Source organism: Spermophilus citellus (assembly GCF_964194105.1).
Source record: "Spermophilus citellus genome assembly, chromosome: 2".
In the NCBI taxonomy this organism is placed as follows: Eukaryota; Metazoa; Chordata; class Mammalia; order Rodentia; family Sciuridae; genus Spermophilus; species Spermophilus citellus.
The window spans coordinates 474201-499003 of record NC_138183.1 but is presented as its reverse complement, the minus strand read 5'-3'; the positions used below and the strand labels follow the sequence as shown (position 1 = coordinate 499003).

The 24803-nt window shown below is 50.4% G+C and overlaps 2 protein-coding genes across 9 annotated transcripts; both read right to left on the bottom strand.

Annotated features, from left to right (window-relative positions):
* Window positions 1-230: 230 nt before the first annotated feature.
* DPH7 (diphthamide biosynthesis 7) lies at window positions 231-14054 on the bottom strand. Of its 8 annotated transcripts, none has more exons than XM_081270253.1 (10): window positions 13835-14053; window positions 13255-13388; window positions 12797-12884; window positions 11205-11299; window positions 10690-10862; window positions 7952-8021; window positions 7782-7847; window positions 7398-7570; window positions 3993-4014; window positions 231-992 (listed from the first exon to the last, which is right to left on the bottom strand). In XM_081270253.1, exons 1-10 carry the CDS (start codon window positions 13982-13984, stop codon window positions 704-706), a joined length of 1260 nt encoding a protein of 419 aa, XP_081126379.1. In that variant the 5' UTR covers window positions 13985-14053; the 3' UTR covers window positions 231-703. The 8 variants fall into 8 exon arrangements, with proteins under 8 accessions (XP_081126379.1, XP_081126378.1, XP_081126383.1 ...); XM_081270256.1 differs by having other exon boundaries at window positions 853-992; window positions 3993-4121; XM_081270258.1 differs by lacking the exon at window positions 231-992 and adding an exon at window positions 994-1095.
* A 2076-nt stretch (window positions 14055-16130) lies between these two features.
* On the bottom strand, window positions 16131-24081 carry ZMYND19 (zinc finger MYND-type containing 19). The gene is made up of 6 exons (XM_081270488.1): window positions 23825-24081; window positions 22566-22625; window positions 21664-21770; window positions 20753-20893; window positions 17817-17997; window positions 16131-17463 (listed from the first exon to the last, which is right to left on the bottom strand). Exons 1-6 carry the CDS (start codon window positions 23873-23875, stop codon window positions 17320-17322), a joined length of 684 nt encoding a protein of 227 aa, XP_081126614.1. The 5' UTR covers window positions 23876-24081; the 3' UTR covers window positions 16131-17319.
* Window positions 24082-24803: the final 722 nt, after the last annotated feature.

Sequence of the window (24803 nt, the reverse complement as noted above, 5' to 3'; positions counted from 1 at the left end):
TTTTTTTTTTTTTTGATAACTGAAGATTGAACCTGAGGTGCTTAACCACTGAGCCATATTCTCAGCCCTTTTTACCATTTTATTTAGAGACAGGGTCTCACTGAGTTGCTAAGTGCCTTGCTAAGTTGCTGAGGCTGGCTTTGAACTCCCAATCCTCCTGCCTCAGCCTCCCAAACTACTGGGATTACAGGCATGCACCACCACGCCTGGAATATAATTACTTTTTAAAAAAAAAAACTATTTTTTTAGTTGTAGTTGGACATAATACCTTTATTTTTTATTTGTTATTATATGATGCTAAGGATCAAACCCAGAGCCTTGCACATGCTAGGCAAGTGCTCTGCTGCTGAGCCACAACCCCAGCCCATATAATTACTTTTGATGTGATAAAGTAACTTTTCCCCAAAAACAGCTTCATTTAATCAATACATATGCTTAAACACATATGAAGGGCTGAGATCAAACTACCAGAGAAACTGAGTTTTGGAGACGGAAAACCCCAATCACTGCCAGACATATCATGCAGTGGCCCAGCAGGAAGGACTGTAACTCCTGAAGTCACTCCAGGTGTAGCTGGGAAGGGTCTTAGTGACCTCATGCTCAGCTGGCCTCCCACTTCCAGAGGTGAAGAACATGGTCATAAAAGGAGCAGGTGGCCAGGAGGCTGGAATCCAAGTTCATCCCTTCTGGGTAGGAGCTGTAGTCATAGTTCTGACTGCCACTCTTCCTGTCCAGTAGAGAAGCCTTTGGCTGGGATCTGGCATGGCCCTCCCCATCGTCGTCTACCATAGCTTGAAGGGAGGTTGCTGGTGATGTATTTACAAGCTTTAGGCTGTAGGCCCAGTCTGCCAGTCTGGCTCCCACTTCGCTGAGAGGAAAGGAGGAGGAGGGAACAGGCTGCAGGGAACGGGCGAGGAGCCAGGACCAGTCGGCCCCATATACCAATGAGTTGGGCAGCGTGTGGGATGCCATGACCACCACTTCCTGCTTCTCTGGAGCAAGACAGAACAGGAACCACAGTGTTACTTGGAGCTGATCGTCCCTACTAACAGCCCCATCTACCCTCAAAGGGAAGTTTCAGAGCAGTCAGCGTGTCTGTAGAGAAACCATCAGGATGAACCTCAGAGAGGAACAGCCAGGGCTACAGAACCACATGCGTAGGCGCCTTCTCCTAGCTGGAGAGTCCAACAAAAGCTGCCCCACTGAAGGCTTAAAGCAGGTGGGTGTGGTGGTGCACACCCGGGGAGCTGAGGCAGGATCACAAGTGTGAGGCTAGCCTAAGCAACTAGCAAAACCCTCAAAATTGAAAAAGGGGAGGGAGCCAGGTGCAGTGGCATATGCCTGTAATCCTAGCAAGGCAGGAGGATTCCAAGTTTGAAGACAGCCTGGGGGTATAGCTCAGTGGTAACACCCCTGGGTTGGATCCCCAACACGGGGTGGGGGTGGGTAATGAAAAGCAAAGGTTAAAGGAAAAATGAGCCAACCAGATGGGAGGAGACGAGGCAAAGGGGACTGTGTGCTGGGTACAGAGGCCAGAAAGGCCATGGCATGTGCAAGGAACTGCAAGTGAAGGGCCCTGGCTGCACTATGCTAGTGGTAACTTATGGCCAAAGGTTCCACAGCAAGCAGACTGTGCATTCCCTAGGAAGGTCCATATGAAGTTTATTTATGGTTTCCTTCCAAGCTGTTCCTAGGGCAGCTTGGAGGGTGGGGCAGGGCTGGAAAGAGGCCAACAGTGTTCCCACAGTGCACAGCCATGGTGGCATGGAAGAGGATTACCTCTAGAGAAAGGAAGGAAGTGTGGCCAAATGGGACCAGGTCCACAGCCCAGGAGAAGGCCACACCAATAAGAGCAGCTGCAAGAACCTGAAGAAGGGAGCTAAGGTGCCCACTGGGAAAACTGCCAGCCATCACTCAGGCTTCTAGTCAGCTTAGATGTTAAGTCACAACTCAGAAAGTGCCATTGCCACTACCTTTGATGTACAGGGAGTTTTAGTGCACAGTGATGTGCTCCAGAAGCATAATGAACACTGAAGGAAGGCCAGGACGACACTACAGCCCAGGGACTTCACAGGGCAGAGGTGGCTCCAGAGAGCAAACACAGTGGCAGGGCCCTTGGGCAATGATATGGGCTGACCCTGGGGAGGACACTCCCAGGCGGCTGTCCCAGAGACCTCCCCTGGGCAGTAAGGACCCCCACCCCAGCAGTCCTCATCCAGCAAACATAGCACTAGTTCCTGGCAAAATCACCTTCTACAGATTCAGAATAAGCTGTGCCCTCAGAGAGCTAGTAAAGGAATGGACAGAGACACCCTTTAGGGGCAAGTGCCACCAAGAACAGTGCAGGGGAGGGACCAGTGTGGTGAGAGTGCTCTGCAATCTAAATTCACTAAGCATTCATGTCCAGAAGAGGGGGCTCCAACAGGCAGGAAATAATGAAACAGTTAACATTCAAAACTGTGAACCACAAACACCTCCCAGAACAGCCAACAACGTAATGACAAAATCAACCTGGAATACTGAAGTCTGAGACAGACCCCTAGTGAAATCATTCAGCTTGAAGGATTAAGAAAAAAACTCAACACAGTGGCAAGGTAGAAACCACCCACATGTCTGTCAGCAGACAAATGTGTGAACAGCCTTTAGGAAGTTCTGGCTCCTGATACAAAGGATGAATCAAGAAAAGTTCAGAAGCCAAGTGAAAGAATTTATGAAAGGCCTGATCCTTCTGACCCCACTGTGTCAAGTACCTACAGCAGGCAATCAGACAAGGAGAGAGCAGCTGGTGGGAGTCACAAGATGAGCAGTGGCCATGGCTATGCAACGTGCATTTAAAATGGCTGGGCTGCAGTGGGGGCTCAGCAGGAAAGTGCTGGCCCAGGGGCTGGGGATGTGGCTCAAGCGGTAGCGCGCTCGCCTGGCAAGCGTGCGGCCCGGGTTCGATCCTCAGCACCACATGCCAGCAAAGATGTTGTGTCTGCCGAGAACTAAAAAAATAAATATTAAAAATTCTCTCTCTCTCTCTCCTCTCTCACTCTCTCTTAAAAAAAAAAAAAAAAGTGCTGGCCCAGTACGCACAGGAGGCTCTAGGTCCCATCCCCAGGACTGTTAGGAAGAAAAAAAAAAAGTTAAAGTGGAATATTTTATGTTATACCTTTTAAAATTTTTATTAAAAGCAGTTTTTAAAAAAACTGCTTTTTTTCCCCTCTAGTCAGGAAAAAGCAAACTACTTACAGCAGCCATCAGACTCCTAAAGCAGCAAGCCAAGCAATGCAGGAATATATATTTTCAAAAGATTCAAGCAAAGAAAGTGAGTCAAATCTTACCAGCAGTCTTCCCTTCAAGTATCAAGGCTACACAAAGAAGCAAAGAGCCTTCCAGGATTCCAGGAGCACCACCCCAAGCCTTTCTGAAAAGGCTACCCAAACAAACTCTGCCCACAAAGACCACAAGCTGCCAGCCCTTGTCAGGGCAGGCACTAAGAGTCCTCCACCATGAACTGAGATGGAGAAAAAGTAGGTGAGGCAAAGAAGGAAAAACACTAGAGCACATGTGCCAGGTCCTGGGATCCCCAGCACTGCAAAAAATATGCATCTTTATATGATGATGTAAAAGTGTGTTGAATAGGGGAAAAAAGCCACTAAGAACGGGAAGAGCAGCGGGAGGCAGAATAAACTCAGTGCTGTTTTGTGGGTGGCAGGAAGGAGGACCAACTCGTGTAACGTGGCCAGCCTGTTTGGAAAAGGATCCAGAGGCATTCAGAGCTCATTAGAACATCAGCATGAAGACAGCACCACAAGAGCACAACTCCCCTAAACACTGAGAACAACAGAGAAGAGCAGAGCCAGCAGGTCACAGAGAAACAAGCAGTGAGTATGCCATAACACCCAAAGTGGCAGCGACTTGAGAGGTGAAGAGTGGGTATCAGAGCAGCCTAGCTGCCAGTGTGCACAGCCAGCCACCCATGCAGACAAGCACCACACTGTACTCACAGTAAGGCCAGCTCCATGCCACCTGGAAGAAACACACCTCCAGTGAAGTGAGGCAGAGCCCTCGGCAGGGAGCCAAAGACTGGGCTGAGCCCTGATGGCGGCTGAGACCCGATCCAGGACATGCTGAACCTGGAAGACCTCAAGTGTAAGGCCAGCCTCAGCAACTCAGTGAGGCCCTAAGCAATTTAGGAGACACCTTGTCTCAAAATTAAAAAGGGCTGGGATGTACTCAGTGGTTAAGCACCCCTAGGTTCAATCCCTGGCACCCTCCCCGCCCCCCCAAGAAAAAAGAAGAAGAAAAGCAAACTCCCAAAATTGTTAAGTATGATTAGATTTTGTTTAAAAAAAAATATATTTTACATGGAGAAAAGAATACCTCAATGGCAAAATCAAGGAGAGAGACAAATTTCTAACCCATTCCACAGTTAGAGCTAAAATCCCTAGTAGGTTGAAAAAAAAAAAAAGAAAAACTCTAAAACTGAGAGGTAAAAAGATTAGAAACCAGAGAGAAAAGGAAACAAAACACATACAAAGATAATTCAAGGACCAAAATTACAAAACCAGTCCTTCAACATAAGAAAAATGTACGATTTCACTTGCAATTGGAGACATGAAATTTTGAACTACTGAGATGACATTTCTCACCGTCAGATGATAAAGGTCCCAAAGTTGGCTGTCTGCAAGATGGCAGTGCCTGGTAAAACCCAGCTTGTATCCAACCTCTGACTCTGCCATCTCCCTCTGGGGGCAACCCTAAAACCCTTCTCCCATGAAACAGCTTGAGCAAGAGGAGGTGCACTGGAAGATGAGTGCCCTGTGAGGCGCTGGAGCAACCTGAGCCCACTCAGAGCTGGAAGGCCATGTGCAGTGCACCAGGGGCCACGTGGAGGGCATCAAGACCTAAAGTGTGTTCCACTGAGTGGGATGGAGCCTGGGCCTCAAACACAAGGCAGGTCTCTATCACTGAGCCACACCCCCGGGCCCCCAGGCTGGTCTCAAGCAACTGCCTCAGCCTCCTGAGTGCTGGGACTAGACAGACACTGCCAATGCACCTATCTTTTATTCTTTTATATATTTTTACTTAGAGATGGACAAAATACCTTTATTTTATTTTTATGTGGTGCCTCACACATGACAACAACAGAGAAGAGCAGAGCCAGCAGGTCACGAGAAATAAGCAGTGAGCCAAAGCCCCAGCCCCCTGCTTGATGACATTTTTAAAAGAAGTAAAGAACAAAGGTGGTGTAGGAGGGTGCATTGGCCACGCCTGTGATCCCAGCTACTCAGGAGCCTCAGGCAGGAAGATCACAAGCAGGTCAGCCTGGGCAACAGTGAGATCCTATCTTCAAATAAAAAAAATGCTTATTTTTGCAAAAACACACAATTATAACCATAAACTAATAACACTGCTTACCTATAAGAAGTGAATAGAAAAAGGAAAAGGGAAAGAAGAGGAAAAGAGACTCTCTGGAGCATACTTTTTGTCTAGTTTTAACTTCTAGAACATTGCTAATGTGTTTATGCACTTGAAAGAAAAATAATAAAATGAAGATAAAGAAAACATCCTTTAACCTCTAATCCCAGCAGCTTGGGATACTGAGGCAAAAGGATCACAAATTCAAGGCAAGCCTGAGCAACTTACTAAGGTCCTGTCTCAAAATAAAATAAAAACTGGGTGTGGTAGCACACACCTGTCATCCCAGTGGGAGACTGAGGCAAGAGGATTACAGATTCAAGACCAGCCTCAGCAACTTAGAAAAGCCCTGTCTCAAATTAAAAACATAAAAAAGAGCTACAGATGTGGCTCAGTGGTTAAGGAACTCTTGGTTCAATCCCCAGAACCAAAAAATAAAATAATATCAAATAATAATAAATTAAATTAAGTTTCAAAAAGATCTGGGCTCAAGTGATAAAGCACCTCTGGGTTCAAGCCCTAGTACCAAAAAAGTTACCAGACATATAGGACACTGTAATGCTAGAAGGGTCAGCACATGAGGAAGATACGAGAATTATAAATATACATAACCTAAAACAAAGCCTCAGACCAGACTCGGCGGCACGCACCTATAATCCTAGAAACTTGGGAAGCTAAGGCAGGAGGATTGCGAGTTCAAAGTCAGCCCCAGCAATTCAGCAAGACCCTGTCTCAAAAAAAAAAAAAAAAAAAAAAGAGCTAGGGATGGGGATGTGGCTCAGTGGTACAGTGCTTTGCTAGCATAAAGCCAAGTTTAATCCCTAGTGAGACACACACAATCATAACACATATAAACAAAGCCCCCAGACACATGAAGCAAAAATCGCAAAAATCGACAGAAATAGCAGACACACTCTGCTGAAGTACACTGACCACTCCCCAGAACAACCCATAAATTAAAAGAAAATCCACAATGCTTTCTTCAGTAAGAAAATAGGGACACCTCACAGAAATGTTTTAACAGGCTACTAAAACGACTTAATGGTCAAAAGGAATCAGGGAGAACAGGCACAGTGGCATACTCCCATAATCCCAGGGGCTTGGGAAGCTGAGGCAAAAGCGAGGCCCTAAGCGACTCAGTGACTGACACTGTTTCTAAATAAAATACAAAACAAGGCTGGGGACGTGGCTCAGTGGTTGAGTGCCCCCTGAGTTCAATCCCCCGTATTAAAAAAAAAAAAAAAGAATCAGGGAAATGAGGAAGTACCTGCAGAGCAGTATAAGGAAAGGTTCAACAAACCAAAATGTACAGATGGGCAAGAACAGGCTCAGGAGGACAAGTGGCACTGTGGGTGCCCCCATCACTAAGATGACCTTAAGCCTCAGGGCACAACAGAAACAGTGAGGAGAGACAGGAAGAGGAGCTGCGGGGGAGAAGGGCAAGCTACAGAGCCAGGTCTTGAGTATGGCCATGCAGGCTACGAGCCTGCCTGGGAGTAAATGGAGGAGGCAGGGGTACAGGGTAGCACCCTAGGGACAATGGCCAAGTGGCACAGGCCAGGATGGTCTGCCTGCTCCTTCTGGGGCAGAAGCCCCTGCTTTTGGGCAGGGAGGAGAGGTAGGGGAGGTCACAGCTGAGTGAGGAGGGGAAAGGGGCCCTGGGGCTTGAGGAGAAGGGCACGAGAACAAAGAGGCCAGGCAGAGGTGTTGTGAGAAAGGGAAAGAGTTATCAGCACATATGGGACTGGGATAACAGGGTCAAGCTGTTCACCAGAAGGAAAAACGGAGGAGGTGGGCCATATAGACGTGTGGGTGTCAGACAGTAAACCTCCTGGGCACGGTCCTGGTGGGGTCAGAGGAACCAGGTGCTGAACCTGCACAGGCTCTTCTGAACCTGCAGTCCTGCACAGGCAGTGAGGGGCAGCAGTAAGAGCTGGTGTAGTCTGGGATCATGCAGAGGTTGGGGAGGAGACTGGCAGGTCCCCACTAACCTGTGGTCTTCTGGCAACTCAGGATCCTGAAGCCACTGTGCATGCAGGCCACCAGAAGCAGGTGGTGGTGGAACGGGTGCCACTTGAGCCTCCACACGCCACCCTGCACAGGCACGTCTGCCCACGGCTGCTTCATGCTCCGTGTGTCCCACAGCAACACGTGCTCATCATAGCTAGAACCAGGCAACCAGTGGCCTCACTTCTCCAAGGGAAGAGGGCAGCAGCAGGGAACACCTCCCAGGAGACCCACCCCACTCATCCCTGGAGGACAAAGGCCCCTGACCCAACCTTGCACTGTGGCTTGAGGGTCAGCAGACTGCGCGCCACAATACCCAGGTGGAAAGGTGGGAAATGCAAGGCCCCCATGACCTCACTTGCACTCACCTTCCTGTGGCCAGGATGTGCTCCCGATGGGGACTGCTCTGGATGCTACACACCCCCATGGAGTGTCTGCAGGGAAAGAGTGCCCCTGAGCAAGGGATGGTGGGGGCAAGGAAGGCCCATGGGCGATGGTTGGGGAGGGAATGCATGTGAGTTGCCCCCTGGCCAATTACCTATTGCTGGTGAGGATGGACACAGCAGGCATCCTGGTGTCCCAGCCTTTGAGAAGGCCATCATCCCCCCCTGTGTGGACAAAAGGAGCACATCAGCAGAGGACCTGGTGATGGGGATGGCCACTTCTCAGGGAGGAATCTGTGAAGCCTTGGTGACTGTCCTGCATGGTTTCAGGCTACCACTGAGGCAGAAGCACTGCTGCCTCTGATGTGCTGTGCGATTTCCTCATTTATTATACATTGTACTTTGTATCTTCCATCTTTCCCACTCAACAGAAGCACAGTGAAAGCAGGGACTTCAGTCTGTTTTGTTCACTGATGACCCTATCATCCAGTACAGAGCCTCGCACATCTTTTTTTTTTTAAATACATGATATACACATATCATGTATTTTTTTGAGAGAGAGATGAGAGAGAGAATTTTTAATACTTATTTTTTAGTTCTCGGCGGACACAACATCTTTGTATGTGGTGCTGAGGATCGAACCCGGGCCGCATGCATGCGAGGCGAGCGCGCTACCACTTGAGCCACATCCCCAGCCCCCTCGCACATCTTAAGTGCTCAGTAAATATTGGTTGAATGATGGGGTTGGGGTTGTGGCTCAGAGGTAAAACACTCGCCTACCATGCGTGAAGCACTGGGTTTAATCCTCAGTACCACATAAAAATAAAAATATTGTGTCATCTATAACTAAAAAATAAACATAAAAAAGTATATTGGTTGAATGATTGAATTAGTCCTGAAATATTAGGTCGTTGTCCCCTCCCACACCCCCTGCTCTGAATTAGCTAAGCCCCAAGGCAGAGGAACTAATCCAAGATGGAGAGAACTAAAAAAAAAAGAATTTTGGTCTCAGAACTGTTCAAGGATGTGATACATATAACACAGATAAGGACTCTCCCTCAGGAAAACTGAACACGAAGCATATCATCCTAAGTGGGATGAGCAAAGGGTACCATGACAACAGCGGTGCAGGACCAGGCCTGACCTGGTTGGTGAGGCTGGGTGTCCTACACGGGCTTCTTCAAAGACTTTAAGCTGAGTGTACCAGAAAAGTGGAAGCAATCTCTGGAAGAAACACTGTGATGAAACGTCAAGACCCAGAGAGAAAATGGAACATTTCAGGAGAGATGATGAAGAATACAGATACCTCACTCACAATAGAGAAGAGAGGTAAGCACCAGCCAGATAACACAAGGTCTTGGGAAAACTGATTAGATTAAGTATTTTGGGTTAAGTATTTTGGATTTTATCCTAAAAGAAATGGGAACTGCAAAGGGGACGATTTGTAAGATGTGATAAGCTCTTTATGTTTTTTATGATTTTGACCTAGGAAGGGACAGAATGGATGTTAGGCCATCACTTGTGCTCTGCTGCAGATAGCTAGATGAGACCACAGCCTGCACAGTTCTGCCAGGAAAAGAGCAAAAGGTGGCCAATTCCAAGGGATGCTCAAAAGATAAAATCACAGCTGGAGTTGTGGCTCAGTGGTAGCACACTTGCTTGCATGGCATGTGTGAGGCCCTGGGTTGGACCCTCAGCACCACATAAAAAAATAAATAAATAAAGATATTGTGTCCATCTGCAACCAAAAATAAGAAAGATAAAACCAGTTAGGACTGGGACTCTTGGGAGGTGAGGAGCACAGGAGTTGGTAATGGCTTACTGGTTTCAGATCAGAACCAAAAGACCATCCCCCTCAACAGATGCTAGGGAGGAGAGGTCGGATGTAATGAGCTCAGTTCTAGGTAGCAGAAACATCTTGCCTGCCAGCAAGAAAAATGGATTGAGCTCAGAATAAAAAGCAATAAAAATGTGGTTGCTTCTGAGAAAACAGTAATTGAGGCAAGGAAAGCAAAGACAGAGAGTGAGAAAAGGATCTAGACAGATGCCAGATGAAACCAATCCTTCTGTGCCGAGGAAGAGGAGCAAAGCAGAAAGGAGGGCTATCCCAGAGACACCGGAGAGGTGCACAGCAGAGGATGAGGCATGGCAAATGTGCAGGGAGACTGCCTAGCGAGGCTGGGAGCACTAGGCTGAGAGCTACGGACCAGTAAAGACCTGGGCCAGAGAGTTAGTGGAGGAGGCTGTGCAGTTCCTGACAGCCTAAAAGAACTGCCCTGCACTGCACTGCACCAGGACTGCAGCCACTGCCACCAGCCAGGTGGAGCTCAGAAGCCAGAGCAGGTCTTTTCTTGTGTACTTTGTTCTGTTCTTCAGAGCCCAACTCTTCCACCCTCCCTCAAATTACCCCTTGGGAGAAGCTACCCAAATGCCTTGTTCTGTCAATTTATCATTCCCACATCAGCATCCCAAAGTACAAATCACTCAAAAAGACAAAGAATTCACCCTATTTCTCTCACATTTCCTTTTCTTTTGGAAGGTGAGCTATACCCAGAAAGGAGAGACCTGAAACCCAACACGACAAAGTCAACAGATATCAAGCAAGAAACAGGACTCAGAGAGGATTTGGTACTGAGTGCCATGGAGGCAGGACAGCTCCACAGGTACCTTTTCCACCCAAGACTTGTGATGCCCAAAGCCTGCTAAGGAACAGGAAGTGGCACCAGTGCCAGCTGCTGTCCCAGAAGACACTCTCCACACAATGCCCTCAGGAGCCCAGCACACCCAGCACTTTGGCTCTGGGCCAAGCCTCATCCCCTCCCTGCCTCCCTCCCTCTCTCCCAAGTCTCCTGTCAGAGGCAAGTGGGTCAAGACCCTATGCAGAAACACTGACCTGAATATACCACTTCTGTCTGCCAGTAATTGAAAGCAGCGATCCAGGCCTCAAAGTGATGGGCCTGCCAGGAGGCCACGTGCTGTAGCCCAGGCCCCGATTCATTCACCTTCAGGAAGTGCAGCTGCCCCTTGGAGTTGCTGCTGATGATTTTCAAGGGCTGGTCACTGGCCCTAAACATGTAGAACCGATGGAGAAGCCCAATGAGCACACCCACCACCCTCTTCTGGTTCACAACCAAGTCCCAGGTGAGGTTCTCCAAAGCTCTGGCATATGGACACAACTCAAAGCTTGCTTGGGTATCTGCCATTGGGTAATCACAGAAACCAGTGTTGCATTCTCTGAGGAAAACTTTATTGCCATTTATCCAAGATGCAATGATTTTTTTTTTTTTTTAAATTAGGATTGGTAGTGATGTTCCCAAATACAAGGAATCAAGGCTCAAAACTCTCTCTGGCCTGAAAATAGGAAATTCAGTTATCAGAGGAATGACTTGAGGCCCTCCTGGCACTTACCTTCCGGGTTTCCCAGTGGACCAATCCAGGGACAAGGCCAGGCACTGCTCCTCCAGGATGATGCTGGACACTGGCTGCAACAGGCTGCTGCTCTTCTACTGGAAAGAAAGGAACTCCCCTGTCCAGGCAAACATGCTCCCTTGCCCCCTCCCATGGAAACACAGCCATCAGCTACTGGTACACAGTCACACAAGACTGGAACACCTGCTACGAGCCAGGTACAGGAAGGGACTGAGGATGCTGGAGCTCACACCTCGAGATGTCTCCACACTCTTGACCCGGGGCATGGTCTCTTAGCCACCTGGACACTCAGGCACATCTGCTGTCTCCACTCTCAAGAACCATGCCTGACACATGCTCTGCACCATCCCAGGCCTCCTAAGGTCCTGGCAATTCTGTCCCAAGAGGCAGGGACAATAAGAGCTTTCCTCTGCTTTTCATTTCAGAAGACATAACAGCCATTAAAATGCTACTTCTCACTAGATATAGTGGCACACACCTGCCATCCCAGCAACTCACAAGGCTGAGGCAGGAAAATCACAAGTTCAAAGCCAGCCTCAGCATCTTAGCAAGGCCCTAAGCAACTTAGTGAGACCCTGTCTCTAAATGAAAATTAAAAAGGTCTGGAGATGTGACTCAGTGTTTAAGTGCCCCTCGGTTCAATTCCCAGTACCAAATTTAATTAAAAATGTTAGTTCTCTTGTCTAAGATTTATGAGAGTTTCTTTTTTTTGAGAAAGGCCCTTGCTAGGTTATACAAACTGTTCTCAAATCCCTGAATGCAAGCAATCTTCCCACCTCAGGTTCCCATGTACCTGGGACTGTAGGAATGTGCCATCATGTGTGGCTGTGTGAGTGCGAGTATCTAAACAGCCCCTTCAGGAAGCCCTTAGCAGGCTACTGCACTACAGTCCTATCTTGGCTGTATGTGCTCCCGCCTAGAACATGGTCCCTGGGCCCAGTCTTCCTCAGACATTCTTCCCTTCATTTCTAGGACCAGGCTCCTGCTGAGCAGGTCAGAAGCAAGGCCCTGAGTTATCACAAATCAACGCCAGCTGGGCTTCTGCTCTGGTCCCACTGCAGCACCTGCACGGGGGTATGTTCCTTCCTCCCATAGGCAGAGTGTGTAGGCTGTGGACTGTTGGTGTCATTCCACATGACATCTACAGTCTCCCTCTTCCTACAACAATCATTAAATCATTTTGCAAACCATGGCACTGGATCACTGTAAACCACTTAGAAAACCTCATGTGGGGCTCACACACTCTCCCAAATGTTTTTACATGGGAAAGTCACCATTATTCTTAGTCCCAGTATCAACCCAAGGCATGCTTGCCCAGCTTTCCTTACAGAACCCTCAGATCTACTGTGTGTAAACAACCTGTCACTTCAGCCCTTCTGCTGACCCACTAAGGTAATAACCTCCTCTCACCAGACCCCTGTCCAATTTAAAAGTGACCCCATGGCTTCTTACAACACTGATGACACAGTCCCGCATTAAAGGAACCATTCTAGGAAAGCATCTGCACAGGCACAGCCCCCTCCCCACCCCCTCCAGTCTCCTCCCCCCACAAAGCCTGGCCTGTCACTGACCTCAGATACCCCCAGGCGGAGCAACTGTATAGATCCACTGGCATCTGCCAAGCCCAAGAGCGCTGAGCCGGCCACTGGGATGTGGCACCTGGAGAGAACTCACACATGAGAACACAGGACACACACCAGAAGAGGGGGACATTGTGCTTTCCAGTAATTTATTATTTAAATTTCAAATCTCTAACCAAGCTAGAGCTTATAATCCTGCTCCCATACAAAAAGTTTCCCAGCTCATAAAAATCACAATTCTCATTGCTTACTAGGCTGATTCTGACTCTGGGAATGGGAAACTGACAGGGAGATAGCCCAAGAAAAGTGCCTGCCACATGCCCACTGGCAGGTGGGACAACACAGAAGCAGCTACTTGATGAAGATGCCAAAGCATGGGACTCCATGATTAGGTGATCAGAGGCTCAGGACCAATTCCAGACCAGGTGGGGTTGCTATCAAAGTCATACCATTTCATGTCCAGGATTGCAGCAGTATCTCTTCTTTGGACCTCAGCCAGAGAGGAAGTAGAGTTGTCCTCATTGAAACTGTACAGGTAGAGACGACCTAAACGGACGTGAGGCTCCTCAGCCTCCAGTCCACCCTACAAAATATACACATTCTCTGATTACCCCCAACAGATGTCAAGAACACAAGATTTGGGAAACCGGATCCACTAAGAAAGGTAGACCAAGACTGGCAAAGCGGCCCTCTGCCTGGAAGCAGAGTCCTTAATTTCCTAAGTGGGTCAAGTGTCTCTTCTGGCATGTGATCAATAAGTAGGTGAATTCTCCCCACCCAGCACAGACTGTTCCTATATGGGCCAACAGGACCCAGCATGGCTAGGTTAACTGCGCTGGGAGTCCTGACCTGGTCCGCCCTCACTTTTCAGCACCCAGTTCCGTTCTCAGAGATCCCTTCCAGCGGGCAGGCATCATCCTAACAGGTACTCTTATCTTTACTGCAGATTCCAACAGTGTGCCTGGGCTGTGCCGCTCACGAATCTGAGTGGTTTTCTGGAGGCCAGTGGCCGCCTCCCGCCCCGCACACCTTGGACCCGGACGCGGCATCCGGCCTGCGCAGCTGGTAGGTGCCACAGGCTAGCAAGTGTCGGCAGCCCTCCAGCGGGCACCACTCCACGCTGTCCGCGGTGAACTCGGTGTCTACGGCCTGCAGAACCCGCGCACAGCTGCCCGCCATCTAGCCCCGAAAGACGCGAGACACAAGAGGCGAGGACGCAAGCACACTCGCTCAGGCGCAGCCTCTGCCAACTCCTTCCGGGGCAGTACTTCCGGCCGCCTGAAGCCACCGGGGTGCTGCGCCCCCTGTAGGCAGGCGGACCGCGGCGAGAACCCGGTGCAGGGCGCGCCTCACGCTGGGCTGGGCGATGCCGCCCCTGGGCGGGGGGGAGGGGTAGCCTGGAGCTGAACAGCGCAGGCAGCAGTTTGGTAAGGGGAGTAATGTGACCCTTAGTGGGAGGCTGAGTAGCTGCTGAAGCTGCTCAAGAAAATCCCTGAGCCCAAAGACTCAGGAAGGCAAGTCGGGAACATTGGGTTGTAAGCATCCTGCCCAGAGACACGTGAGGCTCGGAATGTGGCCTTTGGAAATAGGATCTTTACAGAGATCAAGTTAAAATGAGGTCCTTAGGGTGGGCCCTGATGCAGTATAACAGGTATCTATGGAAAAGAAAACGTGGACACCCATTGCAGAGGAAGACCAGGCCAGGACACCCCCCCCCCGGGGGTGTGGAGGGTGTCATTTGAAGACTGCCATTGGAACTAGGCATCTACCAGACCAGGAGACTACTGGTGCTGGGAGAGGCAAGTGAAACACATCTTTCCCTAGCACCCTTGAAGGAGTGTGGTGCTGGCAGCTACTTATTCAACTTCTGGATTCCAGAACCCTGAAACAATAACCTGTTGTTTTAGGCCATTTGGTTCACAGTAGTCCGTTATGGGAGCTCCAGGCAGACACACGGAGACAAATTCACATATCTGGGCATCCCGCCTTGTGGCTGGGGCCTGTGGCTATAAGTCCAACTCTGAGGAACAGTTCCCAGATAGCAGTTAAGGCAAAAGCACCAGAGCATGCTGAACTAACCACAATCCCTCAGCTTTGTCTCCCACAAAGAATGCTCTGAGGCCAAGTAGTCCAACATACCACTGAGAAGGTAGGAATAAGCCCCATACCTGAACCACCTGAATTTCTCCTAGAACAGCCCAGATACATGGTTACAAGGACCAAGAAGTCAGGATCAGGGACTGGGGTTATGGCTCAGTAGTAGAGCATTTGCCTAGCACGTGAGGCACTGGATTCGATTCTTAGCACCACATATAAATAAAATATAAAGGTCCACTGAAAACTAAAAAATTTTCAAAAAGTCAGGATCACAGGGAAGCACAAAGGAGTGAAAATGGGCCCATCTCACCTACATAGCAAAACCTGTGCCAGTGGGCATGAGGGGAAGGGTAGGCACTCACAGGCAAGCCCCAAACCTACATACATCCCTTTGTCAGTACAGCCCTTACAGATTGGTTTTGAGAACCTGAGCACTTCCAGTTTAATTTGGGGATAAAAAAGCTAACTGCAGAGCAAGGCAGCTTGGCTGGTCAGAGGGCACAGACAGGTTCAAGTTCCAACATGGCCACTTCCCTAAGGACACAAGCTGACCAAGGCTTGCCAACTGTCTTCTCTGAGCCTTTGACAGCAGATTGCCTGGGGGAATGCAAAGCCCCATGCCTGAAGAACACCCAAGACACAACATGCCAAGCCATACAGGATCCCTCCACCCAAACAGTCCTGGCAACACATTGGAAGCAGTTACTCCAGTGCTGGGACACTCAAGGATTCCAGCCAGCTGCTGTTCACTCTCTCAGCACACACATAGCTCCCCTCCCCAACAGCTTTCTGAGCCCCCATTACTGTTCCACTTATAGTCTGAGCAGGGATCTCTACTACCCAGCAAAGGTCAGGGACAGGGATTGGGAATCTGTGGTGTAGAACCCCTGTGGATGTATGGGAGTTCTCATGGTCCAGAAAGCCATTCATTTTTTTTTTTTTTTTTTTTTTTTGGTAATGGGGACTGAACCCAGAGGCGCTTAACTACATCCTCAGACCTTTGTTTTATTTTCAGACAGGATTTTACTAAGTTTAAGGCCTCACTAAATTGCTGAGATTGGCCTTGAACTTACATTCCTCCTGCCTCTGCCTCCCAAGTCACTGGGATTACAGGTGTACACCACCATGCCCAGCTCAATATCACCTTTTCCTTTGTCCTTCCTCCTCCAGGAGGTATAAAAAAAAAAAAAAAAAAAAAAAAAGCCACAGAATTGTGGCTCAGTCGTACAGCGCTTGCCTACCACATGTGAGGAACTGGGTTTGATCCTCAGCACCACATAAACTTAAAATAAAGGGGGGCGGTGGCAGACACAGGAGCTTTCTCACAAGCCAAAGGGCTATGATCTGCCAGGAACAAGCATGAGAACACAGGGCATCTTAGAACATGGCAGAAATGCTACAAGAGACATTGTAGCAGAGCCTACAGACCAACACAGGGCTCAGGGCCATGATGCCCAGTTGGATGGGAAGAGCCTGGGGGCAAGACAGCTGACTAGACCCCAAGAAAGGCAAAATCCCAGTAACAGAGGGGCTCTAAATGGATAACACACTGGACAGCCCTGACATCTGCAGCCCCCAAAGGGAGAAGGATGGCTGTCCCGGGGGGCCAATGGGTGGAGAAGTGTCATTCACTTCATGCTAGGCAAGCTGTGCGCATCATTCTGGGAAGAAACTCCCACTTCAAGCAAGGTAGAATCTAGGGCCAATTCCGATGTAATGTATCCCACAGCTACTGAAATGGTGGCTGGCCTCTTAGACCACCCCCGCTGATCCTACTAACCAAGTCTTACTGCACTCCCAGCCAGACTCCAGAGAGGCTTGATATGCTCTGCTCCTCAGAGGCCAACCAAGAGCACAGCAGGTCCTGTCATTCCACAACAAAAATACGCCTGATTCCACTCAAAAATACGCCTGGCCCTCAACAGATGGAATGAGGAGCAGAGAACAGCCGAGACAGAAGATGATTCCACCCTTTACTCTGTCCTTTTGGACACAACTTCGTGCAGGCCACCCTCAGTGGGGACCCCACTGCCCAGGAGAGAAGCTCCACTATTGAGTTTCTAGACTTGTGGCCGACCATTTGCCATTTGAGGCTTACAGCAAATGATCCTATTTGTAGTTTCTAACCCTCCCCTTGCCTCCCCCCCAAAAAAACTGTACATGAGTTTACAAACATATTAACATATAAATAATGAGAAAGGTCCCGGGGAGCCTCCCCGTTGTCTCTGCTGGACATTTAACACTGGAGGAGCACTGTCCCCACAGACAGCATGTGTCATGGAGAGACTCATGGTGGCTGTTCTGGGCTTGCCACTGGATTCTTCAGCACCTCCAGGTTCAAGCGCCTGTCTGTCTCTGCTGTGCCCACGGAAGAGCCCGAAGCCACAGGCCCACGTCAGTGGCAGCTCCGCTGCCCGTCATCGCTCCGGCTCAAGCTCGTGCTGGAAGGGACGCTTCCTCTCCCGACAGTGCTTCTTGTGGGCAGGCCAGTCCTTCTGCTGGCACTGGGAGCCACAGTACCGGGCCACCTGGCAGCGCCCACAGATGTTGAACTCCCGGAGCTGAAACAGAACATGTGGCTTCACCATCATTTCTGGGAAGCAGTGTGGGGCAGAACCTGAAAAGACTTGGCAAAACCCCATTCGCCAGGCTGGTATATAGCTCCACCACAGAGCAATTGCCTAGCATGTGCAATGCTCTGGGTTCCAGCCCCAGCACCACAAACCAACCACCCAACAGAAAAAAAAAAGCATCAGAGTTGTAAGGCCTGGGCCCGCTTAGGCAGGTACAACAGTAAAGGGAGAACCACCCTGGTGGAAAGCTAGGGAAGCACCCAGGATCTACTGGGTCCATGCCATAGCCAAACTGCGGGTGAGGTGGCCAGGAACCAAGGCCTCATTGCTACACACTGTACCTGCTTCTCAATCACTGTGCAGGGAGGGTAATGACACTCATAGTAGGTACAGGAGTTCTCCTCTTCTTCTACCACATCCCCATTGGCATTGTAGTACCGGGTCACATTCAGGACAGGGAACTGTTCTTCTATAGGATCCGTGGGAAGCTGCTGGATTGCAAGCCAGTACAAGCTCTGCTCCCTAAAAGCAAGTAGAGGCCTCAGTATATTCGGCTCAGGAAAGCACACAGGGAAGATGGTGCAGCTTCAGGACACCAGTTTTTGTTCCAGCAATTTGATTTTTGTTTGCCCATCTCTGCCATGTGCTTATCACTACATGACATTAACTATTTAGCATAACAATCTCCCACTAACAACACATAAGCACTGCCTTATCTGTCACCCTCCCCAACACCTGGGCTAATGGGCACACAGCAGGCACAGAACATGGACAATTCAGACCTTACTTATGACCCTTGGAGGCACCCTTACTGACCTATCAAGCCATCTCCCCTTCAATTTTTTGGGCTGTCCTATGTCCTTCTAACCACCTCCCACCACTTGAATGAGTCAGAGGCTACCAAGAATTCTACTAAGAACTGAGATCTAGAGGGCACATATTACAGTATAAAGCCCCCAAACAAGAGTTGAGTGTGGAGGACTCCAGCCCTGTGCTGGGCTTCAAGGGGTACAGCCCACACCACAGGAGCCAAGGAGCCACTGAACCTACTCTTCTGACCATCCCACTTAATGGAAGCCAGACCATGAGGCACCTGTTCAGAAAGGGAGGGTCAACATATGGAAGGATGCTGGCAGCTTTCTAAGCCCTTCTGTGATGTTTATGAGCAGCCCTTTGGAAGCAGAAGGAGGGGAGGAGGGGATCAGGTTTGCAAAGAGGCCCCTTTAGATGAGCTAAACTTGTCCCATATCAACCAGGACAGCAAAGTACAAAGTCCAGGCCTGGGAGAAGAGTAATCCTATGTAGGATATGTAGGATAAAGAACCAGCCTATGTGGAGGCTGTAAGCCAAGAAACAGGATATACAACCTGGAGCAGCTGGAACTTGAGGCTCACTCAGACTGGCTCTGACTATTGCTTCTGGCCTGGGGCCTGACCCAGTACAAGTGCTCTACACTGCTAAGTTCCAAAACCCATATCAGAAAGCCAAGAATGACACCTACTAAGTCCTAGTTGCCCAAGTCACCTCTACCAGCAGGAGGTGCTTGCAGGTATAGGGCACAACTGCAGAAGGAATCTCCCCAAATGGACACAGAACAGAGGGGGAAGGGTTGCTAGACGAGTTGACCAGGAACCTCTATTACTCAGGGTTGTGGCTGCCCCCTTTCCTAAAGGACTTTTTTTTCTTAAATATCTTTATTATATTTGTTTATTTTTATATGGTGCTGAAGATCGAACTCAGCACTTCACACATGCTAGGTGAGCGCTCTACTGCTGAGCTACAACCACAGCACCCCCCCAGAGGTTCGTAATTGTGATTATTGTATCTGATAATCATAAAATATATTCAGAGGCCTACAAGTAACATTTAGCCACAGGATAGCCAGACCATCATATGGGGACCTATCTGAGGTAATGGGTGCCACAGCAGAATGGACCCACTGCTGGTGATATGGTGGGTGCACGGGGACTTGCTTGAATATGGGGAGGGTCCATCCAGTATATGCCCCAAAGGGAGCTGCATGAAGCTGGGAAAGGTGACCCCACATCTACACTAGGGAAATAGGACAACCAAACAGAAACACCAGATGTTGGTTTTGCCCCCCAAGCACCTCCTACCCTTTGTTGATGATACAACCCTGGTTTCCTTTTATGAGAGACCTGATCTCAGCCCCAGCTCCAGGATAGAAAAGCAAGCTACCTGAAAGGGCCCTGGGACTTCCCTCTACAATGAATAGGCCTGCTGCTGATGAAGACCTCTCCCCGACCTGGGAAAAGCCCTGAGGGACAGAACTGCAAGATGAGCATCAACCCTGGCTCTCCACATTTCTGTCAGGGAAAAATAAGTGCCCTATTTTTGCTTCAGCCAAATTGAATTCAGTTTCTTTTACTTGCAACCTAAAGTCCCACCCAATATAATTCCCAAAAGGATAAAAACCCTTTACTCAACATTTATAAAAGGTTCAGGTTCACTTAAGAGCAATAAGAGAGAACTAAAGCATCAAAACTCTGTATCAGAACAAAACCAAAGGGGCTGGGGATGTGGCTCAAGCGGTAGCGCGCTCGCCTCGCATGCGTGCGGCCCGGGTTCGATCCTCAGCACCACATACCAACAAAGATGTTGTGTCCGCCGAGAACTAAAAAATAAATATTAAAAAAAATTCTCTCTCTCCCCCCTCTCTCCTCTCTCTTTAAAAAAAAAAAAGAACAAAACCAAGAGCCACATGGAAAGCAGAGACTCCCAGGCTCTGCCTTTACCTGCCAAAGACCATGTAAGAATGAATGAGGTACTGTCTGCAGGACACCACGGGGCCAGAGCAGCAGTTTGGAAGTGGCCCTCAAGGACTTAGGGGAACTGCCCTCCTACATGGAAGCTTGTACAGAGTACTGTGTTTAGGACTTCAGAGAGCTGGAAACTGAGAGGTCACGCCCCCAAACCACACCATCCTGCTTTCTTCAAACCTCTACTCAAGGAAAACTGCTTAGCAAAAGAACATGACAGAGAGACCAAGTACATGCATAGGAGGCCTCAGGTATGGCCCAAGGCTAGCTAGCCCTACTTCATCACATCAGCTAATGGATTCCTAAGTCCAATTATCATAAGATCACCCCAGAAAGATAATCCTAGAAATTCTTCCCATTCCCATGACAAATGGGGAAAACCACACTTTGGAGAAAAATTATCCTGATCCCAAAGCACACACAGGCATCATGACACAGTGGGAACATGACCCTCTTGGTTCTGAGATTCTGGAGGAAGCACAATAGGAAAAACCCACCTCTGTTTGCTGGAGGTCTCTTCAGCTTTGGGCCGCCAGCCCCGAGGCACCAGCTGTAGGTTGTCCAGGCGGTTGTCCACAGTCACAGCATTGAGGTGCACTACCTGGAAACCAGGAGCGACGCCGCCCCTGTGCCTCTCCCTGGGGAAAAACATCTTCTAGAGTGCCATCTCTGACCCTCACAGATATCTCTGGTTGACATGCAAATCCAGCCAGAAAAAAGTCTCAGCTACTTGGTCTGAACTGGCTCCTCATCCTATGGACAGGAGGTACACCCAGGGGAGGATGCCCACAGGAATCCATGTTGACAATTCTGCTCTAGGATTTAAGGGCTGGACTCATGAGAACCAAGGATGAAACCCAAAAACTATCTGAACAGCCATCCTTGAGACCAGCTCTGCATCTGGGTGGTCCCAACATTTCAGAGCCCCACAGTGTACAACAAACATTGGTGGTCTGCTTCCCAAGGAGATAGACTAAACCCCACAACAGGCATAGTGAGAGCCCAACAAAGAGAGCAGAATCCCCCTCCTCCATAGGAGTCTCTGCCCCAGCAGAACACTGGCTTGGTTTGTTTTTTTTTGTTTAATATTTTTTTTTAGCGTCAATAGACCTTTATTTATTTATATGTGGTGCCAAGGACCGAACCCAGAGCCTCACACATGCTAGGCAAGCACTCTACCACTGAGCCACAACCCAAGTCCCCACCTGGTTTTTGAAGTACCACAACATGCAAATTCACCATTCCTTTGGGTTACTGGCAAAAGACACAGAAACAACTCTTCAGACCCAGACCCAGGGAAAGTGGGGCTAATCCAATTTCACCCAGCTCTACTGCCTCAGGCATACTTGCACATCAGAGCTTACACAGGACCCAGATGGGAGATGGAAGGCCTCTGGAAAATACCCACCACAACAGTTCATGAAGGAGCCTGCCTGATCCCCTTCCTCGGTTTTTGTCAAAGGCATATGCAAATATCTTAGCACCATTTCCATCTGCATCTACTTCCATTCGGGCCTTTAAAAAAAAAAAAAAAAAAAGGAAAAAGGTTTGTTAAACAAGCCTCAAACTCTGGGCAATACTTGATGTAGCTTGGTGGTAGAGGACCCTTGGATTCAATCTCCAGTACTTGGAGCCAGGGGGAAATCAAGCAAAACAAACAGCCAGAAGGACAAATGCCAGCCTGTTCTCAGGACCCTGGGGGTCTGGAGAGACTCATTTAGACACAAATACCAAAGGCCAATCACTGAAAAACAAACACTCCAAACACATTATCTTCAATTTGGGCAAGAAACCTATTATGGACACAGAGAAATACATCCTCCCATTCTTAACAAAAAGGCTCACAACCTAGCAAGGAAGAGAAACCCCTGAACAAGCAGTGTCTATAAAGTGTGAGGTGCTGATATGAAATCATGGAGTGGGGACACTGGCGGTGGAGGGCTTCTGTGCCAAGTCAACAGCAGGAATGGACATTTCCCACTGAGAACACTGGCAAGGAGCAGGACCACTTCCCCTCACACTGTGCAGAGGTGAAGACTGCTGCACCCTGATCTGAGTTAATAGACATCCTGTCACAAACACAACCAGACCTGGTGTGTTCTCAAGAGCCAGCAAGCAGGGTGAGTGAGGCTGGGGAAAGAGCAGTGGGACTGCAACAGGCTCCAGTGAGAATCAACAGTGTGGACCTGAGGGTCCACAGGCCAGCGGTGGCTAACCACTTGCTCACATAGCACAGGGAAGGAAATTCACTCCTCATGACCCTTCCCAGGCACCAACCAAAAGCAATATGAAAGCACCAGTCATCCTTACCTCAAAGGAGTAGCTCTCCACCAATGGGATGTCTTGTTCATCTATCAATGTGTATTTGGTCTAGAAATTAACCACACACAAGTTACATTTGCAATACTCACAAGGAACAGTAACTAGTAACAGGCAGGAGCCAACTTAATTTTCTTGTGAAATAGAAAGTAACTATGTGCCTCTTCAGGACAAGATAGATCAGCAAGTGGCAGCCTTGTTCCACTTCATTGGTGTACACTAATCTACACCAAAGAGCAGGCAAACCAACCAAACCAAATCATGGCCACATCAGTCTGTACCAAGGGAGCATACCCATCTCCACAACACAACTCCAGCAAGTGGCACTGAGCTTTAATGTACCAATAAACCTATTCAAAGTTGGTTCCAGTGGAGCAGAGGGAGGGGCCAAGGCTGAGGTATGATATTCAGAAGGTCTTAATGTTTATTCATTAAGCTGGGCAGTAAGTATGCTTGCTTACTGGGCTAGGCTTCTTACCTACCTGCCTGAAATGTTCCAAATAAAAGCCTTAAGGTTTTTATTTATGTTCTTATGGTCCCACCCTTTCCCAGTCGGGAATTCACATCCCCAACAGTCCCTGCTGAGCTTCTGAAGGGACAGAAGACAGTTTCCGAGGAAGCCTCTCAGTGTCTCTTCTAGGATCTAAACCAGTTTCTGGCGTTTGACTTCACCCTGCCTCCACTCCTGTCCCACCAGGAGCTGCAGCCACTGGTTGTGGGAACTGGATAAGGTCCCTGGCTCCTAAACACCTCCAAGCCTCAAAGCCCACAGGTGCCACGGCAGCTGCGGCCTCAAACACGCGGAGGGCGGGGCCAGGCACTGGAGAGCAGCAGAAAGAATCCCTGGCTCCAGGTCCCTGCGGTGAGGAAGCCCAAGGCGAACTTGGCCAGCCCCGGGGAGCGCTAAAAAGATCCCCGAAGCTCGGCGGGCCGGTAGGCACGGCGCAACACGCCTCAGACGCGCCGGTGAGATCGCCGGGGGCGGCCACGGAAAGGGCGCTCTGTTCAAACCCGGCGGTCGCAGGTGCAGCCCCGGTACTAGGCCCGGCCGCGGTTGCCCGGGAGGGCTCCGGGTGAGCGCGGCCGGCTGCCTCCGCACCCCGCCGGCCCGGTGCGTCGGGAAGCCAGAGGGGCGCGTCCGCTGGCCCGAGAAAAGCGGCACCCGGCCCAAGCCGGGCCCTCGAGCCCCACTTGCCCCGCCCGCCCGTCGCCCGGCCCGCGCAGGCCCGGCCGCGGCTCCGGCCGCTCACCTTCCCGGCCACCCGGCCGAGCCGCACGATGCCCAATTTGAAGTCGGTCATGGCCGGGCCTGCGCTCTCGGCCGGCAGCGCCGCTCCCTCGGGAGGCGCCGGGCCGAGGCGAGGCCGCGGCGCTCCGGGCGGGCCGGGGTCGGGCCGGGCGGGCCCAGGGCGGACGAGGCTGGGCCGCGCTCGGGCCGCCGCCGCCGCCGCCTCGCGCCCGCCGGACCTGCCACGCGCCGCCGCCGCCGCCGTCGCCGCCGCCGCGCGCACCCCAGAGAGCGGAGCAGAGGGGCGGGGCGCTGCCGGGACACACCCCTGACACAGCCACCCGACCAATGGAAGGGCGCGCCCTGCGCCGGCTGGCGCGCGCCGACGCGCCGCGGCCAGTGGGAGAAGAGCGGGTGCGCCGGCGTGCTGGAAGCTGGGCGAGCGCGGGGCGAGCGCGGGGGAGGGGCGGGCCGGGGGCGGCGCCTGCGCGGCGGGCCGGCACGACGTCAGTTTCGCGGGAAGCTTTGTGCGCGGGGTGGTGGCGGGGGCCTGCCCGTGGGGCTGTGGCCCCGACTGCGGCACAGCTGCCTTCCGCTAGCTCGCGGTCCCCACAACCTGCTCCGGTCTTTCTCCAGGCCCCGCAGGACGGCCTGGATCATCTGCCTGCGCCGGGCCCGCCCACCCGAACTCAACTCGCCCGCCCGCCTGCAGGACTGCGGCGGAGCTCCCAGCACAGCTACCTTGGCATCCCACGCTATACTTCCTCACCTCGGGGCTGCGCCTCCAGAAACAGCTCAGGATGACTTGGAGGGGCCAGACCTAGTGCGTCCTAGGTCTGTAAGGCCCGTTAGGTCCCCTGGAAAGGCTGACACCTATTGGGGACACTGGAGGCAATGGTGATCTTATGTCTGGCCGATCTTATGTCTGTAGCCCTCGTAGCCTGACCCTTGGGAGCAAGGCCTTTTGCCTATGGATGGGCTCCACCCTGCTTCAAGATGAC

What these genes read in the sequence shown, in the direction of transcription:
- DPH7 (XM_081270252.1), bottom strand. Translation starts at nt 13,984, where the DNA reads ATGGCGGGCAGCTGTGCGCGGGTTCTGCAGGCCGTAGACACCGAGTTC. An exon ending in ATGCCGCGTCCGGGTCCAAG is followed by an intron (nt 13,389 to 13,834) that starts GTGTGCGGGGCG and finishes TATATTTTGTAG; the next exon opens with GGTGGACTGGAGGCTGAGGA. An exon ending in TCCATCCTCACCAGCAATAG is followed by an intron (nt 7,848 to 7,951) that starts GTAATTGGCCAG and finishes CTTTCCCTGCAG; the next exon opens with ACACTCCATGGGGGTGTGTA.
- ZMYND19 (XM_081270488.1), bottom strand. Translation starts at nt 23,875, where the DNA reads ATGACCGACTTCAAATTGGGCATCGTGCGGCTCGGCCGGGTGGCCGGG. An exon ending in TCGGCCGGGTGGCCGGGAAG is followed by an intron (nt 22,626 to 23,824) that starts GTGAGCGGCCGG and finishes GTTAATTTCTAG; the next exon opens with ACCAAATACACATTGATAGA. An exon ending in GCACAGTGATTGAGAAGCAG is followed by an intron (nt 17,464 to 17,816) that starts GTACAGTGTGTA and finishes GTTCTGTTTCAG; the next exon opens with CTCCGGGAGTTCAACATCTG.